Source organism: Lepidochelys olivacea (assembly GCF_965140295.1).
Source record: "Lepidochelys olivacea isolate rLepOli2 genome assembly, chromosome: 1".
In the NCBI taxonomy this organism is placed as follows: Eukaryota; Metazoa; Chordata; order Testudines; family Cheloniidae; genus Lepidochelys; species Lepidochelys olivacea.
The window spans coordinates 98,725,847-98,751,635 of NC_140411.1; the positions used below are offsets into that span (position 1 = coordinate 98,725,847).

A 25,789-nucleotide genomic window follows, 5' to 3' on the forward strand; every position below is an offset into this window, starting at 1 on the left:
TTCCACTTAAGTGATTTAAATCAATCCACCTTGCATGGATTTTATGCTTTATTTCTGTCTCTCTCAGGATATCTGATTGTTATTGAATGCAATATTTGATTGTTATTGAATGCCTTACTGACAAAAGACCAAATTTTAAACATTTCTACAAATAGTCCAAAAATATAAATTAATGTTCCTACCTTATGTGGTATTTCCTTCTTCCAAGATGTGATGCCCAATACCCTGATTTCCAGAAACGGTATCCATCCATTTCTGTGCGACTGTCACAAAAGGGGACATATCCATAGGGAGCTCCATTTAGATCTATATCTCTAAGTTCTTTGAGGTCACTCCTCACAATCTAAACAAGAGAAAAACAGGAAACACTTATTTTTTGTAGTTTAATGTTCTTTTGCCCCCTTAGCTAGATATATTCCAAATGCCAACTGTACTCCCACAAATTTTTGACAGAAATGAGTCTAGAGTACATACAATAGTCTGTTAGAATGTGTTTATCTAGTTATTGCTTGGGCAAAATGCATACTTTATTTTTTTTTTATTGTGGTAGGGTCAGCCTCTGCAGCATACCTCTGTGGCCTGCTTCCCAGTTGGGTCTGATAACTGACCCCAACTACCTTATCCCCAGTCAAACAGTATCAGCTGGAGGCAGTTGAGGGAGATGAGCAGTCACAGGTGAAGTTGAAACCTACCCTTCTTAAAGGGCCAGCCAGCCTGGGATAGGATATTATGTAAGGCTTCAAAGGATTAGATTTTTATTGGTAAATGTCAGTAAACATCAATTTCACCATACACAGACAAACTAATTAAAACATATTTCCATCAATAATAATCTAAACTTACAGACAGGCAAAATAAGAAAAATGCTACTTGAGAATTAAGAGTTTGATTTAAAGATGTGTACTTTATATATTTTGACCTGTGATATTGACAGTGTGTTTAATAGTTGTAAAAAATTTAATTTTGAATCTGTGTCTACTGTCACTAAATAATTGCCTGACACACCCTACTAATTTCCTGCAACTTCAAAACTTTAAATCAACAAAAATTAAAATATGCTTAAACCCTATAATTTTGCACAATAGTGAAAATTTAAATGGATACAAATAGGCAAAAAGGCTTTAAAACAAAAATATATAGATGCCAAAATTATAAAAATTGAATTCTACCAAGCCTGATCATATTTAATAACTAAAAGAAATAATAAGTAAAAAGCATCATCTTCGATTTATAAACCAGCATTTTTGGATGCCCAACCTGACACACCTCAAAGAGGCATGATTTCCCAAAAGTGATGAGCACCTCCGTTCTGAAAATCAGGACCTGTTAGGTACGTCAGTTTGGCCGCTCAAAAATTATGCCACTCAGATCATTAGTCACATTTGCAAATCTAGGCCATATAATACCCTTACCTTTCAGAAAGGTTCTGAAGATGCTTTACAAACCGTATCTATTCAGCACCAAAACACTTACAAAAAGTATCCTGGGAATTTTAATGACCACCTGATCAAAACTTCAGCACCACATCCATTTGAGACAGCACAATGGCTCCAAGTCTATGGTGTGAAGGTATTACTTCATTAATGAGTAAAAAGTGCTGCATACTGAATTTTGAACACCACATCATGCAGCACCTTCAGTAATGCTTAGTGATGGCCAATCCAGTTATTGAGACCTGATGAGATCAATATCTGATACAGGATATCTACAGGGATGGTAAGGGTTGACATGAACCAATGCAAAACCCTGCTTTCAGATGTATTTTTCTAAATTGTTTCTTACCTGGTCGGCATCAACAAATATTATTTTGTCCACAGCCAGCGGAAAAAGAACATCTAGAAAAAGAATTTTGTAACCCCAGATAATTCTTTGCTTTTCAGTCTGTTGATGAAGCCAGCGGGGCCACTTATACTGTACCAGTTCATACTGGAATCCATATTCTTTCGCCATGTGAGGAATAATCTCCTAGAAATGGAAAAAGAATAAACAAAACTTTATGCAGTGCAATATGCACAGAGATTAAGTGACTTGGGCTAGGTCACACAGCAAAGCTGGCATTGTTGATACCCTAACCCATAACTCCTAACTCCCATTTCTATAAGTTAACCAATGGATAATGCTCTCTTAATTATAACCATTCTTATTGTCTCTAGCCTATATATATCCCCATACCCCACATTACATTTCCTTTTTTTTAATGTCCCCAAGTGATTTTTTTTTTAATCTTTTAGGGTCAGGACATACTGACTAACACCACGATTATGCACAAAAATGTTTTAAAAATGGAGTCTGATGCAAAATAAAATTAACTACAATGACAAGATCCTTTCAGTTCAGCCTTGCAGCTGGCTCTAAAAGTGAAACACTTCTGTAAAGAGAAAAGGAGTACTTGTGGCACCTTAGAGACTAACCAATTTATTTGAGCATAAGCTTTTGTGAGCTACAGCTCACTTCATCGGATGCATACTGTGGAAGATCTTTTTATACACACAAAGCATGAAAAAATGGGTGTTTACCACTACAAAAGGCTTTCTCTCCTCCCACCCCACTCTCCTGCTGGTAATAGCTTATCTAAAGTGATCACTCTCCTTACAATGTGTATGATAATCAAGCTGGGCCATTTCCAGCACAAATCCAATGGCCCAACTTGATTATCATACACGTTGTAAGGAGAGTGATCACTTTAGATAAGCTATTACCAGCAGGAGTGGGATGGGGGGAGAGAAAACCTTTTGTAGTGGTAAACACCCATTTTTCATGCTTTGTGTGTATAGAAAGATCTTCTGTACTTTCCACAGTATGCATCCGATGAAGTGAGCTGTAGCTCACAAAAGCTTATGCTCAAATAAATTGGTTAGTCTCTAAGGTGCCACAAGTACTCCTTTTCTTTTTGCGAATACAGACTAACACGGCTGTTACTTAAAAAAAAATGTGGTACAATTGGTACACTTAAAGTGTTTCTGCTGCTCTGACAATTTCCATAATTCTAGTGGTATTCCCAACTATAAGTATTTTTCTCAAGATGATATAATCTGTCAGAATATAAGAAACTTTTAAAATGTACCCATTCTACCTTGGTTTCAGAAGAAAAAAAAAGATCTTATATAATGGCTGTTTAAAAACTTTGATATTAATGTTTCCATAATGTAGTTATTTTAATTAATTTGGTGATTTTTAAAATCTATTCTAATGATAAAAATATGAAATTCAGTAAAAGTGACAATGCATTGTTATTCATTTTACTACTCTGTTATTAACAATACAAGCACAATGAAAGAGGGACATTACACTTACCTTAAATGTAGGAGAAAGATAATTTTTCAGAAACCAAAATTTAACAGGTGTCTTGGTATGACGCAGAACGGAAAGCATCATAATTCTGTGGAAAGAAAAGTCTATAATAAACAAATTAATATAATCATGAAATCACATTTCAACCATAACATCAAAAGGGATTTTACAGTTTTAAGACCCATTATATATTAGAAATAAAAGCTTGCAGCAAACCTGATTCTATTTATGATTCTTGCCAACACAGTTTAAGCAAGGTGTGACTTCTATGATCATAAACTGCATTCTGGCATAGATTTTTCTAGACCGCTTTTAGACAGCTCAGTCTACACCACACTGGCTAAACTGTATTTAAACCACATTAGAAGGAACAGTGTTTAAATAAACATGGGTCGACTAACAGGTTCTATCCTCAGGTAAATGCACATGTGACTGAAATGGAGCTGCTCTCTAATAATTCATAAATACTGTGTGTTAACTTGGTTATTGGGATGTTTACTGTATGACGGTATTGGTTTAGTTTAATAGGGACTGTAAGAAAAAACAAGCAGGAAGGAGACAGAATGGCTCAAGATAAGCCACCCTTCAGTGAATACTGACAGTGTAAGGGACAGAAAAAGGCCTAGCAAAGCAGAAAATCAAAAGAACGGTGGCAGGTTTAAAACTAACATTCTCAAGAGAGACGGAAGAGTTGCTTGGGGAAACAAGACTGAGATACGTGACAGCCTGCCAGAGGAGTCTGAAGAAGTTAGTCCTGCCTAGGTTACTATCAGGGGATGGTACGCCTCTCGGTAAGAAAGACATGGGTATAAACAGTTTTCTCTAAATGCTTTGTTCCTCCTGCAAAATGAATAATTTTATTTTAAGAAGGCTGTTTTGAATCATTGTAGTTCACTGTTTACAGATTTCTGGAGGGAAGAACTGCAGGTGTCCAAGCTCAGTCAGACCTGCTAAGTAAGAACAGTTGATCCACAAGATACTGCAGCCCTGGGACGAGTCTAAGGGCTTGTACACACCACTTACGTCAGTGTAACTTATGTTGCTCCACGATGTGAATAAGCCACCCTCCTGAACGATGTAAGTTACACCAACCTAACTGCAGGTGTGGATAAAGCTATGTCGGCAGGAGAGGTTCTCCCCCTGACACAGCTACTGCCTCTTGCGGAGGTGGTTTTATTATGGTGACTGGAGAGCTCTCTCCCATCAGCATGAGCATCTTCACCAGACACACTACAGCGGTGCAGCTGCGCTGCTGTATCGCTTCTAGTGTAGACTAGTCCTAGGAGTGGGAGAATTACAGAATTCCATTCTGAGGGGATGCACTCAGAGAGAGGATAGAGGTACAGTTACCCCTGTAACAGCACGCACAATGGCAATAGTCTTGGTCAATTGTTTCAAAAAATCTGTGAACAAAAGTATTCTAAGCAGTCTGACAACACACTATAATGATTCTCTTAAAACAATTATGATTTATCAAATCATTAACCTGTGGATACAGTAGTATTAGTATATGTAGGGAATGGGCCATCACATGATAGTATGTAGATTTTGGGCCACATTCAGCCATTATCTAAACAGATACGACTCCAGTGAAGTTGTGGAGTTATAACTGGATACACTAGGGCTGATTTTGGCCTTTTGGTGTTCATATTTATCAAATACATTGATGGATAGCATTAAAAAAGGTTTTCTTTAAAAGAGAAAGATATGATATTCTTGAACACACCTATATTGGATTAATTTGACCTCTAGTATTATTCAATAGTTGAACCAAAAATAAATGTGATCCTTCCTGTGTACATTTTTTCTATGCAATGTTATTATTCCTACTATTATTTTAGGAAGTAATAGCCATACTTCCTAAAAACTCTTTAACTTTTTGATGAACTTTTAGAGTATTCCCAGTAAATTCCTAAGTTTTCCCTTTTGCTTAAATTACCTTAAAAAGCGTTCATATAAATGGCCTGAAGCAACCGAAAAAATATTTAGAACATACTTTTTCTTCTCTTTTTCTTCTGTTTGAAGATCTGAAAAACTTAAAAAATAAATATCTGTTATAGGCTCTGTAACTAGGGAGAAGGACAAAGACTATAAGCCACCCAAACAACTACATTAATAGCAGGGTTCTATATTGAAAGAATTGCAAGTAATGGTTTCTCTACCAGCTCAAATCTGCCCCCATGTTTTGCATATGCATTACAATACTGTCTTTAAAATTACATGAACACATACGATTTTTCCAGAAGGCCCAGTGATTTTTCTATTCAGTGCACAGCGAATGAGACAGAGTGATTGTGAATGAGTAATATTTGTTTTTATAATCATTGTTCAGTGAGTGGACCACAGCCTCATTCACTAACTGTCATTCATCCAGTCTCCTGGAAGCTCAAATGTGCTCTCCGTTAAACCTTTTAAAATTTGCATGTATTGCCAAATTACAAGTGAAAATTGCAAACAGAACATTGCCAAGGATAAGATACATATCTACAGGACCCCTGTCTTATTCTCTACACTACCATATCCACCATGCACCATATACTTGCACTCTGAATGATGAAGACAGGAGTGTGGATGTCCTGTAGAAAGTATAGGCTATGACCACATAATTAGTATTATAAGAGATGCTAACAAAAGGGTAAAATTAAGGTTCAGAGATTCATAGAGTTTAAGACCAGAAGGGACCAACAGATCGAGTCTGACCTCCTGCATATTACAGGCAGTTACATTTCACCCAGTTGCCCACATAATAAGTCTAATAACTCACGTCAGAAATGCAGTCTAATAACTTATGTCAGAAATGCAGTCTCCTTAGGTATCCCAATCCTTGTTTCGACACCCAGACACTAGACTTAACGATGAGTGGTTATTTAAAACCAGTTTCATCAACAAAGGGTTCTTCTGATCCAGCCACAGCCACATACCCAGGTCAATATATAATTCAGATCTTACCCAATAATCATGCTTTTGCCAATCTTTTAGTATCTAATATCTAAAGATTTATTTATAAGAGAAAAGAAAGAGGACAGAGTTAAAATGGTCAAAGGAATCAAGTACGCACAACAATTGCAGAGTTCCTGTATCAGGTTTGAAGCAGTGATGACATAAACTGCTGACTTATAATGTCTCTGGTAACATCTAAAAGATTGGAAGGTCCTCAATCCATTGGTTGTAATGCTCCTGTTAGTTAAAGTCCATAGTCCAGAGATCAGAGCAGGAAAGAGGCAAAATGGAGATGTTTCGAGGGCCTTTTATAGCTTCTCCCATGTCGAGGGAAACTCATTATTTCAAGCAAAGCCCTCAACACAGTTTGTGGAAAAGTACAAGCACGTCAGCACATCACAGGAGGCTCAGAAGGAATTTCCATGTAATAGCTACTATCAGCTGCTCCAGCCTGGGATGGAGCTGGAAACTGGAACTGAGGAGTCCTTCTGTTGTGTTAATTGGGTTAAAATTCCACCCAGCAGAAATCTGAGGGGGAAATTTTCATAGGTATTTCCCCTGCCATATTCCTTAGATGAAAGCTCATTGTGGATCTAAAGTCTACAGATTTTTTTCCATAACCGTTTTCTTTTCCTTTTTAGTTCTATTCAGACATTTTCATCTAGACTGCAGAAACTGGAGACGGTGCAGAAAAGAGCCAAAAAAATTATTCAAATGCTGGAGAAAATGTCTTTTAATGAGAGATTTTGAGTTCAACCTGCTTAGCTTATCAAAAAGATAATTTGATTACAGTGTATAGGTATTTTCATACACAGAAAATACTAGGTACTAAAGAGCTCTTTAATGAAGAAAGGTATAACAAGAACCAATGGCTGGAAGCTGAAGCCAGACAAATTCATATTTGAAATTTTTGACAGAGTGATTAACCCCTGGAACAAACTTCTAAGGGAAGTGGTGGATTTTCCATCTCTTGATGTCTTCATATCAAAACTTCCTGGAAGAAGAACTCTTTGGTTGATGAAACTGGTTTTAAATAACCACTCATCATTAAGTCTAGTGTCTGTGTGTCGAAACAAGGATTGGAATACCTAAGGAGACTGCATTTCTGACTTCTTGTTAGCCAATGTGGTGAGATGGAAGTTTACTTTTGTCACTGGCATGGTATATCTTATGGAAGAATAACGAACAGTTTTGGGGTAAGTCTACCCCATTTCTCAGCAGTTTGTCCTGAATCCGGTATTCTCAGTTGTGACCCACTGAGGCATGGTGACATCCCCCCCATAGACTTGAGTTGGAGCATGTTGTCACTCTGTGGGGATGGTGCATGTGTAGTCTGGTTAGCACTATGAGTTGTGAGGGGATAGAACATGCCCAGGGAAAATGGAATCTTCGTAGATTTTAGAGGTTAGGCAAATCTCTACTGAGCATATGCAAAATATAATTTTTCAAAGGCTTATATATTGGCTAAATTTGGGTGGATTTTCATGAGATTTCAAAAGGCTTCTGATACGAAGGCCACCCTCTGCCAGACTAAGTTCTTGCTGTAAAGCATGGGGGTGCTATAGCATTTAAAAGAAAAGGTCATTAGAATTTTCTTCCCTAGCCTCATTCTCAGAAATGGCAGAACACAGCATGGAAATTTGTATCCCAAATAGTTAAAGGTTAACTAAGTTACTAACTGAAAACAGGCTCATAATGGGAAGCATTAGGCAACCGTAAAACAGATGATGCTACCAGCCCTGATTATTATGTCCACCTGCATATTTGAAATGTGAATAATAAAAGTTAGGATTTTTTATATCTATATTAGATCACCTAGTCCAGGGGTTCTTAACTTTTTTCTTTCTGAGTCCCCCCTCCCCACAAATGCTATAAAAACTCCACAGCCTACCTGTGCCACACCTGTTTTTCTGCATATCCAATAGATTAAAATGGATGTATTAAATGGACTGGTATACAGTTAAACAAACACTATATATATATATATATATATATATATATATATATATATATATATATATATATATATATATATATATATATATATATATATATATATATATATATATATATAGAAAACAATATAGGTACAAAAATAAAAAATAAAACTGATTTTTTTTATTTACCAAGTGTGAAACTTGTTGCTGGTGCTGATCAACACTTCAGTCAAAATGATTGGGGGTATCTTTGACAAGCACACGCACATGTCATGGTCAATGTCAATCGTGGTTCAATACTTTGTTTTCATTGATGTAATGGCTGAAAATCTGGCTTTGCATAAGCAGGTGGTACTAAAGGAGATCAAAACTTTCAGCGCTGCAGAAGAAACAGTGATATATTCATTGGAACACACACACCAAAATTTCTCCAGTGGCATTTCTTTGAACCTGATTCTGAGGGAGCTGTCTGACGAAATGTCAATGAGCACTTCCAACAGTTTTGCTGGGACACTGGATGAAAGTTTAGCTTCAATGTTCTCACTCAAGGGATTTGTAGTGCACATGTGTGTAGCAGCTTGTTCTGTTGTGAGTTTGGGAAAATAAGCATTAAATTTGTTAAGCAGACCAGACAGATGTGCTGCTAGCTGAGGTTTAATTATGTCAAAGTCAGTGTTTCGTTCCTGAATGAAAGAAACATATCAGTAGTGGCCCCCCAGAAATGAACTTTCCAGAGTTGTAGTTTTCTTCTGAATACCTCAATTCTTTCACACTGGGCAATAAAAATTAGTGTTTCCACCTTGCATAGCATTTCACTGAATATGTCTGCGAGGTTACCCAGTTTTGCCAGCCACACTTTATCTTTCAGCACTTCGGCAAGTTCACGTTTTTTATCAGCTAAGTACATAACTCTTCCTTGAGATTAATATATGCGGAAGCATCTCACCTCTGTACACATGAGCAAGGAATGGTGCTCTGTACCCACCTCCTCAAAGTGAAGCAAAACACCTCGAGTTTGTTGCTCTGGATTTAATAAAATTAACGAGCGTTACTGCTGTGTTCAGACCACTGTGAAGACCTGATTCAATATCTTTTGCCTCTTACACCTCTCAGTGTAAAAAGCTGGGTATCCAAATAGCGCGAGGTGCAACGCCTTTTATTTTTTGCACAACACCAGAATGCTTTCCGGTCCTTGCTGATGCTCCATCAGGGCAGACCCTGATGCAATTAGTCCAACTGCTTTCTGTTGAAATCATAAAATCATCGAACAGTTTGCAAATGTTGTCTGACTTTGTTGTCCTGGATCAATGCTGGACCTCCTGAGGTAGCCCTCAGTACTGCAGCCAAGAGCGTCATCTCATGGTCACTGCAGAGGCCATCCTTCTAGCTGCTGCGTCGGCTACATCCAGTGCTGCCTGGAGTGAGGCTTTCGCTATGTTCTTTCCCTCCTCTAAGAAAGTGGAGAACTCTTGCCTGAAGTCCTGCAGCAACAAGTCTTTAAATTTCAACAAGAAGTCCCACATGTTGTAATTGTACCTCCCCAGAAGGACTTGCTGGTTTGAGATACACAGCTGTAGTCCACCTGTTGAATAAATTTTTCTGCCAAAAATTGAGTTTCCTTAAGTCTTTCTGTTTGGGGGTAGCAAGTGCTTGGACTTGTCTATCCCTCTCATTGGCCGCTGATATGACTAGAGAGCGTATAAGTACTCGTACTCCTTGGCTGACACATAGTATTTCTTCTCTGCCCTCTTCAAAGAGAGAAGATGGGATTTGCCACATGGCTCTGATTGGACCCATTATGGCCACGTTAATGGGTAGGGCCACCTTAGATGGTGCTGCTGCAGCCAAAATGTCAATGAGGCTGCAGGAATACTCCTTGAGCTCCTCAATCTCTAGTCCCAGGTTAGCTTCTATCCTCTTTAGAAGCTCCTGGTGGGTTCTAAAGTTATCTTGTGGCAGCAAGCCTCTTGGTCCCAAGACGGCCTCATCTGGGGAGGAGGAGGAGGCCTGTGCCGGAGGGAGAGCCTTCTCTTCTTCTGCCTCTATTACTTCCACTGGGGTCACGTCCTGTGTACTGGTACCAGGTTCAGTACCAGGGTCCAGGTCCAAGCAGAGCGGTGCAGAAATCTGTCTCTTGGATGCCGAGACAACGGACCCAGTACTGGGGGAAAGTCCTATGGTTTCCAGAATAGACACTGAATAGGCCACTGTCCACCTGCCCAGGTACCCGTGGGGGACCTGCATCGGGATCCAGTGGAACATAGGGAACCAGTGGCAGTTCTTGGGATGGATCACCTCAGATTCTAACAGAGTCCTCCTGAAGTGACCATGGGAGAGTAGTACCCCTCACTTTCGCTGTATGGTGCCAAGGATCCTGGGACTGGTGCTGGACTGGGGACAACCTTGCAGAAGAAAGGAGGGTCAGCCTGCCCCAGGAAGGTAACAAAGGTCTCAGTGCCAGAAAGGATCTCTGAGCACCATGCTCTCTCCTGCTCATGCTCATCAGAGCCAGCAGCTGTCCCATCGGGGTAGGCGGTACCAGGAGCGATAACAAGTTCTTGGCTGCTGCAAAGGTTTCCCGCGTAGAAGGCACTGTAATTCCTCTGGTGCTGTGATAACTTCCAGGCATTGCAGGGGGTTCTGCACTGGACTCATCGTTCCTCGAGGTCAGAGCTGCGCAATCTACGGCCCGCGGGCCTGTCCTGCCCAGCCCTTGAGCTCCCAGCCAGGGACTCTATCCTTCCAGGCCCTCCGCTGGTATCCCCCCTCCTCTGCAGCATCAGCACTCCGCGCTGCCAGCGCAGGAGGGGGCTGCACTGCAGGGGCAGGGGAGAGCAGGAAGGGAGGCTCACCTGCATCCTCAGGGGAGCAGACGGGTGGTGCGGATGGCGGGAGCGCGGCAAACACAGGCAGAGCACCAGGTGGCAGTGCAGCCGGCTGGAGAGAAGTGGCGCTTTGAAGGGGAAACTGCCGCTTCTCTCCGGCTGCGCGGCTGCACCTGCTCCTCCTGAGTCCTCCGCCCATGTTTGCAGGGCCACATTCTGAAAGGGGATTTGGGAGGGGGTAGATGGGGGGGGGGCTCCGGGGGGCCTGTCAGGGAGCAGGGGGGATTGGACAGGGAGTGGGGTCTCATGGGGGCAGTGGGTCCCAGGAGGCGGCGGTCAGGGGACAAGCAGTAGGGGGGGTTGGATGGGTCTGGGGTTCTGAGGGGGGGCAGTCAGGGGGCGGGAAGTGGGAGGGGATGGATAGGGTTAGGGTTTGGGGAGGCACAGCCTTCCCTACCCAGCCCTCCATACAGTTTTGGAACCCCGATGTGGCCCTCAGTCCAAAAAGTTTGCCCACCCTGCTCTAGGTAGATTCAATGGTGCTGCCATGGTACTGGGGGTGGAGGAGTGCCCAATGTGGGTTGCACTCCACTGCCTTCCCCTTGTTTGCCTTTCTTTGGCATGCGAGAATGCCTTCTTTTGGAGTAAAGGAGTACTTGTGGCACCTTAGAGACTAACCAATTTATTTGAGCATGAGCTTTCGTGAGCTACAGCTCACTTCATCGGATGCATGCCGTGGAAACTGCAGCAGACTTTATATATACACAGAGAATATGAAAAAATACCTCCTCCCACCCCACTGTCCTGCTGGTAATAGCTTATCTAAAGTGATCATCAGGTGGGCCATTTCCAGCACAAATCCAGGTTTTCTCACCCTCCACCCCCCCACACAAATTCACTCTCCTGCTGGTGATAGCCCATCCAAAGTGACAACTCTTTACACAATGTGCATGATAATAAAGTTGGGCCATTTCCTGCACAAATCCAGGTTCTCTCACCCCCACACCCCCCTCCCAAAAACCACACACACAAACTCACTATCCTGCTGGTAATAGCTCATCCAAAGTGACCATTCTCCCTACAATGTGCATAATTAAGGTGGGCCATTTCCAGCACAAATCCAGGTTTTCTCACATCCCCCCCACCCCCATACACACACAAACTCACTCTCCTGCTGGTAATAGCTCAGATTTAAACTTGGAGAGTGGTCAGTTTGGATGAGCTATTACCAGCAGGAGAGTGAGTTTGTGTGTGTATGGGGGTGGGGGGGATGTGAGAAAACCTGGATTTGTGCTGGAAATGGCCCACCTGATGATCACTTTAGATAAGCTATTACCAGCTGGACAGTGGGGTGGGAGGAGGTATTTTTTCATATTCTCTGTGTATATATAAAGTCTGCTGCAGTTTCCACAGCATGCATCCGATGAAGTGAGCTGTAGCTCACGAAAGCTCATGCTCAAATAAATTGGTTAGTCTCTAAGGTGCCACAAGTACTCCTTTTTCTTTTTGCGAATACAGACTAACACGGCTGTTACTCTGAAACCTGTTCTTTTGGAGTGCTGCTTCTTAAGTTTCTTCCTCGGCACAGGAGTTGGAAAACAGTGCCAAGAAATGCACGGTGCCAGAAGTGCGCTTTGCAGGTCTAAGAGTGGCTTCCATTAGGATAGCCCTCGGTCTAGTCTCTCTGTCTTTCTTCATATGAGGCTTAAAGTTCCAAAAAATCTGACAGCACTTTCAAATGTGAGCCTCTCCCAGACACTTCAGACAACTGGAGTGTGGATCGCTCACTGACATAGGCTTGCCACAAGAGGCACAAAGTTTGAAGCCTGGGGTATGTCTGGCCCCAGGAGGGAAGGAAGCTCCTCTATGCTAAAGGAGGGGGGCTATCTACACTAATACCATTTACAATACTAATAAACTAAATTACAGAGAAGAAAACCGCTGAAAAACACCTTACCAAAGCAAGAAGAGATCTTCCAGTAACCATCTTGGGCGGTAAGAAGGAACTGAGAGGGTGCGAGGCCAGCAGCACCCCTTATGCCAGCACATGAGCATGTGGCATCAGAGGCCACTAAAGTCAGCTTGACAGATACCACTGAGGGAAAAAGCTCTGGCAATGGTGTGGCACATGCACACCTAATGTGGAATGAACACGAGCAAGTGCTCAAATAAGAACTGGAGTTCTTTGAGATGTGTGTCCTGTGTATGCTCCACTTCAGCTGTGCATGCACCTCATGAGCCTTTGATTGGAATTTTTTGGTAACAGTGCGTATTCAGCCTGCACATGGACTCTAGACATTCTCATGTCCCATACAAGAATATACAAAGCTATGCAGGTAAACAGCCCTCAGTTCCTTCTCTACCATGAAATCCTGTGAAACTCTGATGCAGAAGGGAAGGAGGGAAGGTAGTGAAGCACTCAGAGACGCACATCTTGAAGAACTCCAGCTACTGCACAAGGTGAGTAGTGTCTTGGACATTCCCCTGGTGTTATCTGGACTGGTGATCTGCTAGGTCACTCCAATCCTTGACTCTGGGAGACAGCCTTACCCTGCTCAGCTGTGAGAACCCCCACTCTGGGGCTGTTCATGCACAGCCTTTGGCACATAAGCTGCTTGGATTGTGCAACTGAATGATGCTAGCCAATATCTCTTGTCCCAGACGCAACCCTAGGAGCCTCTGTCTTGCAGTGTCCAGTTATGCTTGCAGGACACTGCAAGCTTATATGAGTTTGTCAATTTAACAAAGAAATTGATATGCACCAGGCTTCTTAACCCAAGGGGAGTCTCTGACATGCTCCAAACCAAACACACTGCCTCAGGTAGAATAAATAAATGTATTAACTACAAAAGATAGATTTTAAGTGATTATAAGTCAAAGCACAAGAAGTCATATTTGGTCAAATGAAATACAAGCAAAACGCATTCTAAGTTGATCTTAACACTGTCAGTGCCCTTACAAACTTAGATGCTTCTCACCACAGGCTGGCTGGTTGCCCTTCAGCCAGGTTCTCTCCTTTGATCAGCACTTCAGTCACTTGGTGGTGGTCTGCAGATGTACGTGGAAAAGAGAGAGAGAGAGAGAGAGAGAGCGCGTGCATGGCAAACGTCTCTCCTTTTTATCATGTCCTTTCTTCCCTCTTGGTTTTGCCCTCCCCATCCTTTCAGAGTCAGGTGAGCATTACCTCATCACGGTCCCATGATGAAGGGATGGGGGATGACTCACTCAAGAGTCCAACAGATCCTCTGTTGCTGCCTAGGCCAGTGTCCTTTGTTCCTGTGAGGCTGGGCTGGGTTTGTCCCATACATGCCCTGATGATGTGTGAACAGCCCCTCTGCTCTTGGAGAATTTTGCCTGGGCCTCTGCTCCTGGAAAGTTTTTTCCTGGGCTTGTTTTAAGCCATGAAGACACATTTTCAGTCTCATAACTATATACATGGAATTACAACCTATAACATTACTATAACAACAATGCTCAGTGCATCATGAGCCTTCTGAAGACACCCGACATGACAAACTTTGCATTGGATACCACACAACCATATTATAAGGATGAACGTGGGGATACAGTGTTTTCCCCTAAGGCACAGTGTGTCATAATGTCCTCATGGGTTCTCCACTTGAGGTGACCCCGAAGCAGTATCCCCTGAAAGAGGAACAGCTTTGGAGCTGGATCCAATACAGAGGGACTGTCATGCCAACAGCAGCTTTTGATTTACAGGCACATACCAGACTTCAGTGTTTGAAAAAAAAATGCATTGATGTCCAGGTTGCCGCTTTGCAAATTTCAGGAGTTGGCACATTTTCTTTATAGTGTCATGGAGTTAGCTTGGGATCTTCTAGAATGAGCTATTCAAGGGGGCTGAACATTAGCAGCCCGGTAACAACCCACAAATCCACTTTGAAAGTCTTTGTGTAGAGATCATGGATCCTTTAGATCTGGTCACAACTGAGATAAATAGTCCAAAGGACTTTCTGAACAGTCCAAATAGAAGGCTAGTGCCCTTCTAATATTGGTGTGGCATTGGGGGGAAAAACACAGGAAGATGGATAACATGGTTAATTTGGAAATCAGAGAATATTTTAGGTACAAACTTGGGACATGGGCATAATGATACCTTATTCTTGAAGAGAATAGCAAATAGGCGAGGGAAAGTCACCTATTAATGATCCTAGTTTCCTGACTACACAAGCAGAAAAGATGGCCACAGAGAATGAATGTTTTCCTTGATAAGTGCAGCAGAGAAGACTTAGCTAGTGGCTCAAAGTGGGATGAACAAAGACTGAGAATCCCTCACAGGAGAATGAAAGGCTGTAATAGCTGTCAAATAAAAACTCTGACTGAACTCATGGAAAGATCTGACCTCTTTAAATCCAACAGGCAATCAAGAACAGCAAAGAGGGAAGTGTACACCAATTCATAGAATCAAAGAAGATTAGGGTTGGAAGAGACCTCAGGAGGACATCTAGTCCAACCCCCTACTCAAAGCAGGACCAACACCAACTAAACCATCCCAGCCAGGGCTTTGTCAAGCCTGACCTTAAAAACCTCTAAGGAAGGAGATTCCACCACCTCCTTAGGTAACCCATTCCAGTGCTTCACCACCCTCCTAGTGAAACAGTGTTTCCTAATATCCAACTTAGACCTCCCCCACTGCAACTTGAGACTATTGCTCCTTTTTCTGTCACCTGCCACCTCTGAGAACAGCTAAGCTCCATCCTCTTTGGAACCCCCATTCAGGCAGTTGAAGGCTGCTTTCAAATCCTCTCTCTCTTCTCTTCTTCAGACTAAATAAGACCAGTTCCCTCAGCCTCTCCTTGTAAGTCATGTGCCCCAGCCCCCTGATCATTTTTGTTGCCCTCCAATTTGTCCACATCCTTTCTGTAGTGGCGGGCCCAAAACTGGATGCAATACTCCAGATGTGGTCTCACCAGTGCCAAATAGAGGGGAATAATCACTTCCCTTGATCTGCTGGCAATGCTCCTACTAATGCAGGCCAGTATGCAGTTAGCCTTCTTGGTGACAAGGGAACACTGCTGACTCATATCCAACTTCTCATCCACTGTAATCCCCAGGTCCTTTTCTGCAGAACTGCTGCTTAGCCAGTTGGTCCCCAGCCTGAAGCGGAGCATGGGATTCTTCCATCCTAAGTGCAGGACTTGCACTTGTCCTTGTTGAACCTCATCAGATTTCTTCTGGCCCAATCCTCCAATTTGTCTAGGTCACTCTAGACCTATCCTTACCCTCCAGTGTATCTACCTCTCCCCCTAGCTTAGTGTCATCTGCGAACTTGCTGAGGGTGCAATCTATCCCATCGTCCAGATCATTAACAAAGACGTTGAACAAAACTGGCCTCAGGACCGGCCCCATGGCATTCCGCTTGATATCGGATGCCAAATAGACATGGAACCATTGATCACTACCTGTTGAGCCCAACCATCTAGCCAGCTTTCTATCCACCTTATAGTCCATTCATCCAGCCCATACTTCTTTAACTTGCTGGCAAGAATACTGTGGGAGACTGTATGAAAAGCTTTGCTAAAGTCAAGATATATCACATCTATCGCTTTCCCCATATCCACAGAGCCAGTTATCTCATCGTAGAAGGCAATCAGGTTGGTTAGGCATGACTTGCCCTTGGTGAATCCATGTTGACTGTTCCTGATCACCTTCCTCTCCTCCAAGTACTTCAAAATGGTTTCCTTGAGGACCTGCTCCATGATTTTTCCAGGGACTGAGGTGAGGCTGACCAGTCTGTAGTTCCCCGGGTTCTCCTTCTTCCCTTTTTTAAAGGTGGGCACTATATTTGCCTTTTTCCAATTGTCTGGGCCCTCCCCCGATCGCCACAAGTTTCCAGAGATAATGGCCAATGGCTCTGCAATCACATCAGACAATTCCCCCAGCACCCTCAGATGCATTAGATCTGGACCCATAGACTTGTGCACATCCAGCTTTTCTAAATAGTCCTTAACCCATTCTTTCACCACTGAGGGCTGCTCACCACCTCCCCATACTGTGTTGCCCAGGACAGCAGTGTGGGAGCTGACCTTGTCTGTGAAGACTGAGGCAAAAAAAGCATTGAGTACTTCAGCTTTTTCCACATCATCTGACACTAGGTTGCCTCCCCCATTCATTAGGGGTCCCACATTTTCCCTGACCTTTTTTTTGTTGCTAACATACCTGTAGAAACCCTTCTTGTTACCCTTCACATCCCTTGCTAGCTGCAACTCCAGTTGTGTTTTGGCCTTCCTGATTACACCTCTGCATGCTCAAGCAATATTTTTATACCTCTGCGTAGTCATCTGACCAAGTTTCCACTTTTTGTAAGCTTCCTTTTTGTGTTTAAGCTCACAGAAGATTTCAGTGTTAAGCCAAGCTGGTCGCCTGCCATATTTGCTATTCTTTCTGCACATCGGAATGGTTTGTTCCTGCGCCCTCAATAAGGTTTCTTTAAAATACAACCAGCTTTCCTGGACTCCTTTCTCCCTCATATTAGCCTCCTAGGGGATCCTGACCATCAGTTCCCTAAGGGAGTCAAAGCCTGCTTTTCTGAAGTCCAGGGTCCATATTTTGCTACTCTCCTTTCTTCAACCATCTCATGGTCACTGCTGCCTAGGCTGCCACCCATTGCTACTTCCCCTACCAATTCTTCCCTGTTTGTAAGCAGCAGGTCAAGAGGAGAATGGTCCCTGGTTGGTTCCTCCAGTAGTTGCACCAAGAAGTTGTCCCCAACACTCTCCAAAAACTTCCTGGATTGTCTGTGCACTGCTGTATTGCTCTCCCAGCAGATGTCAGGGTGATTGAAGTCCCCCCTTAGAACCAGGGCCTGTGTTCTGGAAATTTCAGTCAATTGTCTGAAGAAAGCCTCGTCTACCTCATCTTCCTGGTCCGGTGGCCTATAGCACACACCCACCACGACATCACCCTTGTTGCTCTCGCTTCTGAACTTAACACAAAGACTCTCAACAGGATTTTCTCTAGTTTCATACTGGAGCTCTGAGCAATCATACCGCTCTCTTACGTACAGTGAAACTCCTCCACCTTTCCTCCCCTGCCTGCCCTTCCTGAACAGTTTATATCCATCCATGACAGTGCTCCAGTCATGTGAGCTACCCCACGAAGTCTCTGTTATTTCAATCACATCAGAGTTCTTTGACTGTGCCAGGACCTCCAATTCTTCCTGCTTGTTTCCCAGGCTTCTTGCGTTCGTGTAAATGCACCTAAGATACCTAACCGATTGCCCTGCTTTCTCAGTGTGAATCAGGAGGCCTCCCCTACTGCACCCTCCTCCTTTTGTTTCCTCCTGGTATTCCACTTCCCCACTTACCTCAGGGCTTAGGCCACCGTTCCCTGCTGAACCTCGTTTAAAGCCCTCCTGACTAGGTTAGCAAGCCTGCCTGCAAAGATACTCTTCCCTCTCTTTGTTAGGTGGATCCCATCTCTTCCTAGCAATCCTTCTTCCCGGAACAACACCCCATGGTTGAGAAATCCAAAGCCCTCTCTCCAACATCACCTGTGTAACCACGCATTTACCTCCACAATTCGACGGTACCTACCTGGGCCTTTTCCTTCAACAGGGAGGATGGCTGAGAACACAACTTTCATCTCAAACTCCTTTATCCTTCTTCCCAGAGCCAGTTTTGAAGCTAAGTATTTCGAATAGACTTCTTTCTGCGGTTTAATAGGACCTCTTGTATCTCTGTCACATAAGAAACCTCTACCCCAGAGAACTATTGAAAACCCAAGCTCTATGTTGAAGGATGGCCAAGTCTAGATAGTGTTCAACTGGAATCCTGAGACAGCGGATGGGAAATGGTCAACACTGCAAAGGAAGCGAGGTGAATCAGGTAAGGGTACCAGACTTGCCTTGGACAAGCTGATGCAACTAGAATGACTCTGGCTTTGTCTTGTTTGATCTCGTTCAAAACCCTTAGAATTAATAGTATCAGAGAATGTGCACAGAGAAAGTCCCTTATCCAAGAATGAGAAAGGTGTCTTCCAAGGACTGATGATTCAGATGCCCCAGCAAACTGAATTTCTTGCACTGTCTGTTGGCAGCAGTTGTAAAGAGGTCCATTTTTGGAAACCCACCAGGTCAGGAAAATCTGTTTGAGAATCCAAGGGTCCAGTTCCCACTTGTAATCCTGGGAGAAGTATTTGGTCAGATCACCTGCCATGGTGTTCTGCATGCCTGAGAGGTTAAGAGGCTGAAATGAGAATGTGATAGGCTATACGCTAATTCCATTGTTTTATTGTTTCAGCATAAAGAGAGGGGAATCTTGCTTCTCCATGATGATTTATATATAACATGCAGGCTATGTTATCTGGCATGACTTTGATGAATTTGTTCAGTTAAGGGAAGGAAGTGGATACGTGACGCATCTGAAGTTGTGATGATAATAGGAGGAGGCTAGGTGAAAGGAAATCATGCATTGGACTCTGGACAAGTCTTTCCACCAGCTGTGTGAGTGTATCCCCTGACAAGGGACAGATACCAACTTGTCTAGACCATGTTTGTTCAGGATACAGACTGTTCTGCAACAACTCTGGAAGCAGCAAAGGTGCAGCCTGGTGTGTTGTGTTATGAAAGTACAAGCTGCCATATGACCCAGCAGTTGGAGGCAACTTCTTGCTGTTGTCTGGGGGCTTATTTCAATCTTGGCAATAAGGCTTGTCAGTGTTGTAAATCTGTCCACAGGGAGGTAAGCTCTACATGTTACAGCATCCAGAGAAGATCCTATGAAGTCTATCTGTACAACTGGAATGAAAATGGACTTTCTGATTGAGCTGAAGTTCTAAGCTGCAGATAAGGACATGGCTGGCTATATTGCAGAGAGAAATATGGTGTACAACCAGCTCTTTAATAGCCAATTGTTGAGATAGGGGAAGATGATTATTCCCTGCCAACAAACATAAGTGGCTACTACTGCCAGGACTTTGGAAAATACTCTTGGCACAGATGAGAGGCCAAAGGGGAGTACTTGATACATGAAGTGATGCTGGCCATGTTTGAAATGAAGAAACCTCTTGAGAGAGGGGTGATTGCAATCCTCGACCTTCAGATCATGTATGGCTAACCAATCCACAGAATCTAATGATAGAATTACAGCTATGATCCTGAATGTCTGATTTCACTAAGGTGTTTTGAAGTATGAGATCTAAAACTGATCTCCATCCACCATTCTTTTTTGGAACCAGAAAATACTTGGAATAAAATCCCTTCCCCTCTGTGGTGGACTGGAACGGATTCTACAGCCTCTATGCTTAGAAGAGAGGTAGTCTCCTGTCTCAGCAAATGTTTGTGAGAAGTGTCCCTGAGAAGGGATAGGGACAGGAGTGGGATGAGGGGATGGAGGTAAAATGGATGGAGTAGCTTGATGTTATAATTTTCAAAACCCATTTGTTGGATGTACTTTGTTCCCATGCAGCTCAAAAATGGAAGAGACTGCCTCCAAAGGGAGGGAGGTGGGTAGTGTGGCGTAGCTGAAGATTCCCAAGGTGGGGATGTTCTGGGCCTTTGACCACGCCATCAAAATTGAGTGGTGTCGAAAAGACCTGAAACTGCAACCATTTTTTGGTATCTCCATCTCTTAGGTGGTTCGGCCAGCCTATGAATGCCGGAGAACTGGAACGGATGGGATCTCTGTGTTGGGATCTATTAAATTTTTTATTTGCCGGTGTGTATATACTGAGAGATCTGAGTGTGGCCCTCAAATCCTTTATAGTGTGCATGGATTAATCAGTAGACTCACTGAGAAGTTTTAGTCTATCAAAAGAAGGTCTTTTATGGCATTTTGGACCATCCTAGAAAACCTCAACTGCTTCATCCAAGATGTTTGATGCATGACAGAAGCAGAGACGGAAGGTGCTTCAATGTCAGATACATCTAGGGAAGCTCACAACCAGGTGCTTGCTAAGAGCTGAGTCAGTTATGAACTCAGCCTGGAACTATTCCTAATGTTCTGGGGGAAGATGATTAATAAAAGTGTTGAGTTTATTGTAGTTGGTGTGCCATCTTTGCCATCAGAGCTGATAATTCACTATTCTAAACTGGGGGGGGGGGGTTATGGAAGAGTAGTTTTTACATCCAGCAAGGTTGAAGGGCTTCTGGTCTTTATCATATGATATGAGTTATTATGCTGTTAGTATTGCCTACCATGCTTACTAACAGTCTCTACAACTAAACAGTTGGGTGGAGGGTGTGAAAATAAAAACTTGTATTTTTTTCTGGAACATAATACTTTTTATTTGCATCTGTCAGACTCCAGCTAGTTTTGGCAGGACGCAGTGGAGACTCATTTACTGGTAAAGCTATGCAACCAGAGGGTGTCCTGTGGAGGATGTCCAAGAGCTTAAGTTGAGACACTTGCATCTTCTCCAGTGGGATCTGAAGCGAGTCAGCAATCTGTTCCATCAGCTCCTGAAACTGTTTAAAATCGTCAGTGTAAGAGGGAAGAGAAGGTATCACAGCCTCATCTGGTGGAGATATTAGTTTGTGGTGTCACCTCCTTGATCACTTTAGTCGATTGCTCCTCAAAAGACTCCTCGTTTGGTTGGGGCTCTTGAGAAGGGAGAGACGGAGCAGGAGACTGCCCTTCATGATGCTCCCCAAGGAACAGCTAGGAGCCCTTGATACTTGCTGATGACAGGCTACCACCAGTAACAATAAAGCCATTGTGGTAATCATAAGGTAGGCAGGAGGACTTCAGTGCTGCTCATACCAGTGAGAAGGGGCTAAAGGTAGAAGCCCCAAGGGCACAACTTTCTCAGTTAAGATGTCTGGAAAAATGTTTCTGTGGCGGTATGTAGGGAACCACTGCACAGAGATCTAGGAATCTGAAGAAGAGTCTTCAGCATAGTCTAGAGAAGAAGCAGACACTGAAGGCAAGAATGGTTGTCCATATAGTGCTGATGATATCAGAGGAAGGTAAGGTCTCTGAGACTTGGGAGATCTCAGCACCAACAATTGTTTGATAACCATTAAAAAAACCAGAAATTGTGGCACCTCAGACACTGACAAGTCCTTGGAGAATCTAAGCTCCTGCAGTACGGGGTAAATCTCTACCAGGACTGGATGAGGCTCCAGATTAACTGGTGTCAGTACTGAGGATGTTGACAGTAGTATCTTGTTCAGCCAATGGTCCTGGTACTGAGGATGATGACCTCAGAAAGACCAATGTTGTAGTACTGAGGTTTGCATGGTATCACGGGTTCTTTGATGACCTCAAGATCTTCTGAGAGCTCCTGATACCAGAGAGAGCTTCCTGGAACCTGAAGTCTCCAAAATGGTCATTCTTGATGGTGACCAAACCTTTTTTTGAATTAGGCTTTCTATAAGGAGAGCCAGCACTCCCTCCCCATGAGACGTCTACTGGTACCTCTGTGTTCTTATCCCACAAAGATCTAGGTAGGGAGGTTGAAGGGGCACTGTGCTCACTTGGAGGCCAATGTTCCAGGTCTATGTCTGTGGGCTGTATCTGAGGCTGGTCAGAGGGAACCTTCCGTCATGAGGAGCCTAAATTTAATCTCGTTTTTTTTTCAAAATATGCTTTTAAAAGCTGAGTAGATCTTGCACTTGGCTGGAATGTGGGTGTGTCCCAGATAGTGGATACACCAGGCATATCTGTTGCTCACTGGTGTAGATTCCCAGCAGGTACGGCAACGCTTGAATCATGGGGATTCTGGCATGCCAGGTTGATGACAACTCCCAAGGCAAACCCCTCAGAAAGGGGGGTTGATGGGGAAAGGGAATATAATCAGAAAACCTCCAATTAACTGAAGTAGTATAATTAACAAAAGAACTAAATAAACTGAACTGGAACTAAGAACTTGAGGCTAAGCTGGATACTCCACCTCAGGCTGTTGAGCAGTTGAGAAGAAACCAGGTGAGATTCACCTGCACAGCTCTATATATCCTTGGTACGGGGCATGAGCATATCTAGAGCACATGCATGGGGCGAAAGGGCACTGCTACTGAAAATCTCTGATCAAAAGGTACAAGAGGCATATTGTGCACCTGCACTGGAACACCCACAAGGACACTACTCAAAGAAGAATTATGAGTTACTTACATCCTTGTTTTTGGACTTTGCTCCATATCTTCCTAGTGATTTCCATTTTCAATTTCAGAAACACATACATAATATTATTGAAAAATAATACATTACTCAGAGTAAATTAATACAATCACATTTGTATCTAAAACATCTAAAATGTATTTTAAAAATATCTAAAATATATGCTCTAGGAATTATTTGGGGAAGTTCTATGGCTTGTGTTATACAGGAGGTTAGACTTGATGATCACAATGGGCCCTTCTGGCCTATGAATCACTACATAATTGTAAAACAAATCCAAATTATTTAAATTCAAGCTTTAATATATACCTGGATGAAAAAAATGTAGAAACACTCAGTTTTCACAAACTTTGTCTGCAGACATATTATTGCCATATCATAGTCTGCTTTAGGAGTTCAATTTGATACATGAGTACCATATTAACAGCTGATTTTTTAATTTCTCTAACCCCCTGATTCTCATAAGAAGGTTGAGTCTATGCCATAAGGTGATAGAACACATATTGGTGGAGCAAGTTGGCTGGAGCATCTGGAAAAGGTTATGGAGGGATGAACAGGGAAACAAAATATCCAACAAAATATTTACCTAATATCACCAAGAATATTTGTTTCTATGCTCATCTCTCTTGTCTGTTGAATGATAAACTCTTTGGGGTAAGGCCTTTCTTTTCTTATGTGTTTGTACAGTCCCTGTCACATTTTGGGAGCTTCCACACTATAAATAATAAACTAATAATTATTATAATCATGCTGTATTGGCATGATCCAAGTGAAAACAAACATCAGTTACCTTGTAATGGATTCCCATGCTCCTTTTTCTTCTGTAACCCCAACACTAAGGAGATCTTCATCAATTTTATCAGGTTTTTTTTGTACCTAGTCATTAAAAAAAGTAGCATTCATGTAATTTGAGAGGTTAGTTAGTAAATACAGTAGCTGTAAAATGGACCTATTGGCCAGTTTTAATTCAGCAAGTTTTCTAATTCAGCAAGTTAATTCTTTAATGGTTTGAAATTACACTGTAACAACACCATTTCATACTATTCAAATGTAAGTATTTTGTACATAGTGTAGACTTAATCAGTCCTGTCCACCCGATCTTGAATTTTTTTTTCCATACTAGCATATATTCTACAATGTTATCTATATACATTTCTCAGATTCAGTCCTCTTCCTTTCTTAGCTATGTGACCCATCCTTTCCTTGTACTTTGTAAAATTTGCTCCAGGCATGCCAGAGAGTAGTAACTGATTATGCAACAACTGTTTACACAAGATCATATGGGGATTCACATCCTCAAATCAAAGAGCAGGCTTAAGCACTCTGTGTTTGTATATGTAAAGAGTAATTAATAATACACAAAACTAGTGCAGCCTCCTTTCCATCTTTGCTCATAAAAGGTAGGCTATCAGTATGTGACACAGACCATAGTTAGGGGAAACATGCTGTTGCACTGCCCTTGAAGCAGCCCACGAGGGAGATTGTGAATCACAAGCTCCCTCCTTGTCTCCCCCGTGCTCTGGAGAAGGAGAAAACTGTGACAGATTCGTACCTGTCATAGTGTATGTGTAAGGGGACTGTTGCCCCCTTACTAACATTGAGTGGGAATGTTTTGGTTGGCTAGCTCCCAGTACAAAAGGGGAAGGGTCGATGGGGAATCAGGACCCTGAGACTGACATTCCCCAGGAACAATGGGGAGAGGCCAATGCTCCAGGTCAGCCTGAATGACAGGGCAGGCAGGCTAATCAGGGAGTCAGGAGGCCAGAGGGTCCCGCCCTCCGTGTAAGCTGGAATTGCCTCGGTCGGACAGAGTGGGGCCGAGGTAAAGAGAAAGCAGGGGCCCAAGCTGCGCTGGGGAGCAGAGCTGTGCCAGATCCAGAGGGGCCAGAAAAGCAGCCCAGAGAGAGTAGACTTGCCCTGGGAGGACAGCTGCAACAACCAGAGCCAGAGGGGCCAGAGAAGCAGCCCAGAGAGGTGGAGACAGAGCAGCAGCAGTGCTGAGACAGAGTGGTGGAGCTGGGGCTGGAACAGTCCGGCGCCGGGTGCAGTGAACAGCTAGGGAGAGTGAGGGGGACTCTGGGCAGCAGGCCCAGCACAGGGAGAGGCCTCAGCCAAGAGGCTCTGCAGGCCAGGCTTGGAGGGTGATCGTAACCCCGACAGGGTGGGGGCAACACTGGGAAGAAGGAGTTAGACTACGACTTAGAGCCTGAGAACTTGTAGCCACCACCAGAGCAAGTGTCCAACCCGCAGCATCCCTGCAGCACAGCCAGGGCCTGAGAAGGCGGCCTGGGACCTACAAGAAACAGACTGTGAATTGTCCTGACATTCTAGAGACACTATTTGTAATGTTCCCTGCCACAGAGCAGGGTGATGTGTTTTCCTTTAACCTTTCCCATTTTTCCTTATTCCTTTTTAAACCAATTGTTGATTAAATCAATTGTATTTGCTTTAAATCATATGTAATGATCAGTGGGTCAGGGAAGTGTCCAGTGTAGAGAGAGTACCCTGGAGTGGGGACACCCTAGCCCCTTTCCTAGGTGACCACAGCAAGGTTGGGGGTCAAGCCCCCCAGGAATCCTGGGCCCAGCCTTGTTGGGGTTACAAGGACTCTGCCAGACAGCAGAGTGGAAGGGGAGTCCTCAAGGGCAGGGAGGCCTCTGGGGAAAGGAAGCGGGAGCGAGGACTCAGACCCTTCCGCTAGCCCATTTCATCGGGGTAG

General features: G+C 43.3%; 1 protein-coding gene across 1 annotated transcript in view; it reads right to left on the bottom strand.

Annotated features, from left to right (window-relative positions):
• UGGT2 (UDP-glucose glycoprotein glucosyltransferase 2) overlaps positions 1-25,789 on the bottom strand; it is a 306,688-nt gene that overhangs the window by 32,281 nt on the left and 248,618 nt on the right. Inside the window, exons 31-35 of the mRNA XM_084618017.1 lie at positions 23,861-23,946; positions 5,231-5,326; positions 3,295-3,379; positions 1,783-1,965; positions 183-343 (exon numbers count right to left, since the gene is read on the bottom strand). Of these exons, the coding sequence (XP_084474143.1) occupies positions 183-343; positions 1,783-1,965; positions 3,295-3,379; positions 5,231-5,326; positions 23,861-23,946 (611 nt within the window). The remainder of the gene's footprint in view (positions 1-182; positions 344-1,782; positions 1,966-3,294; positions 3,380-5,230; positions 5,327-23,860; positions 23,947-25,789) is intronic.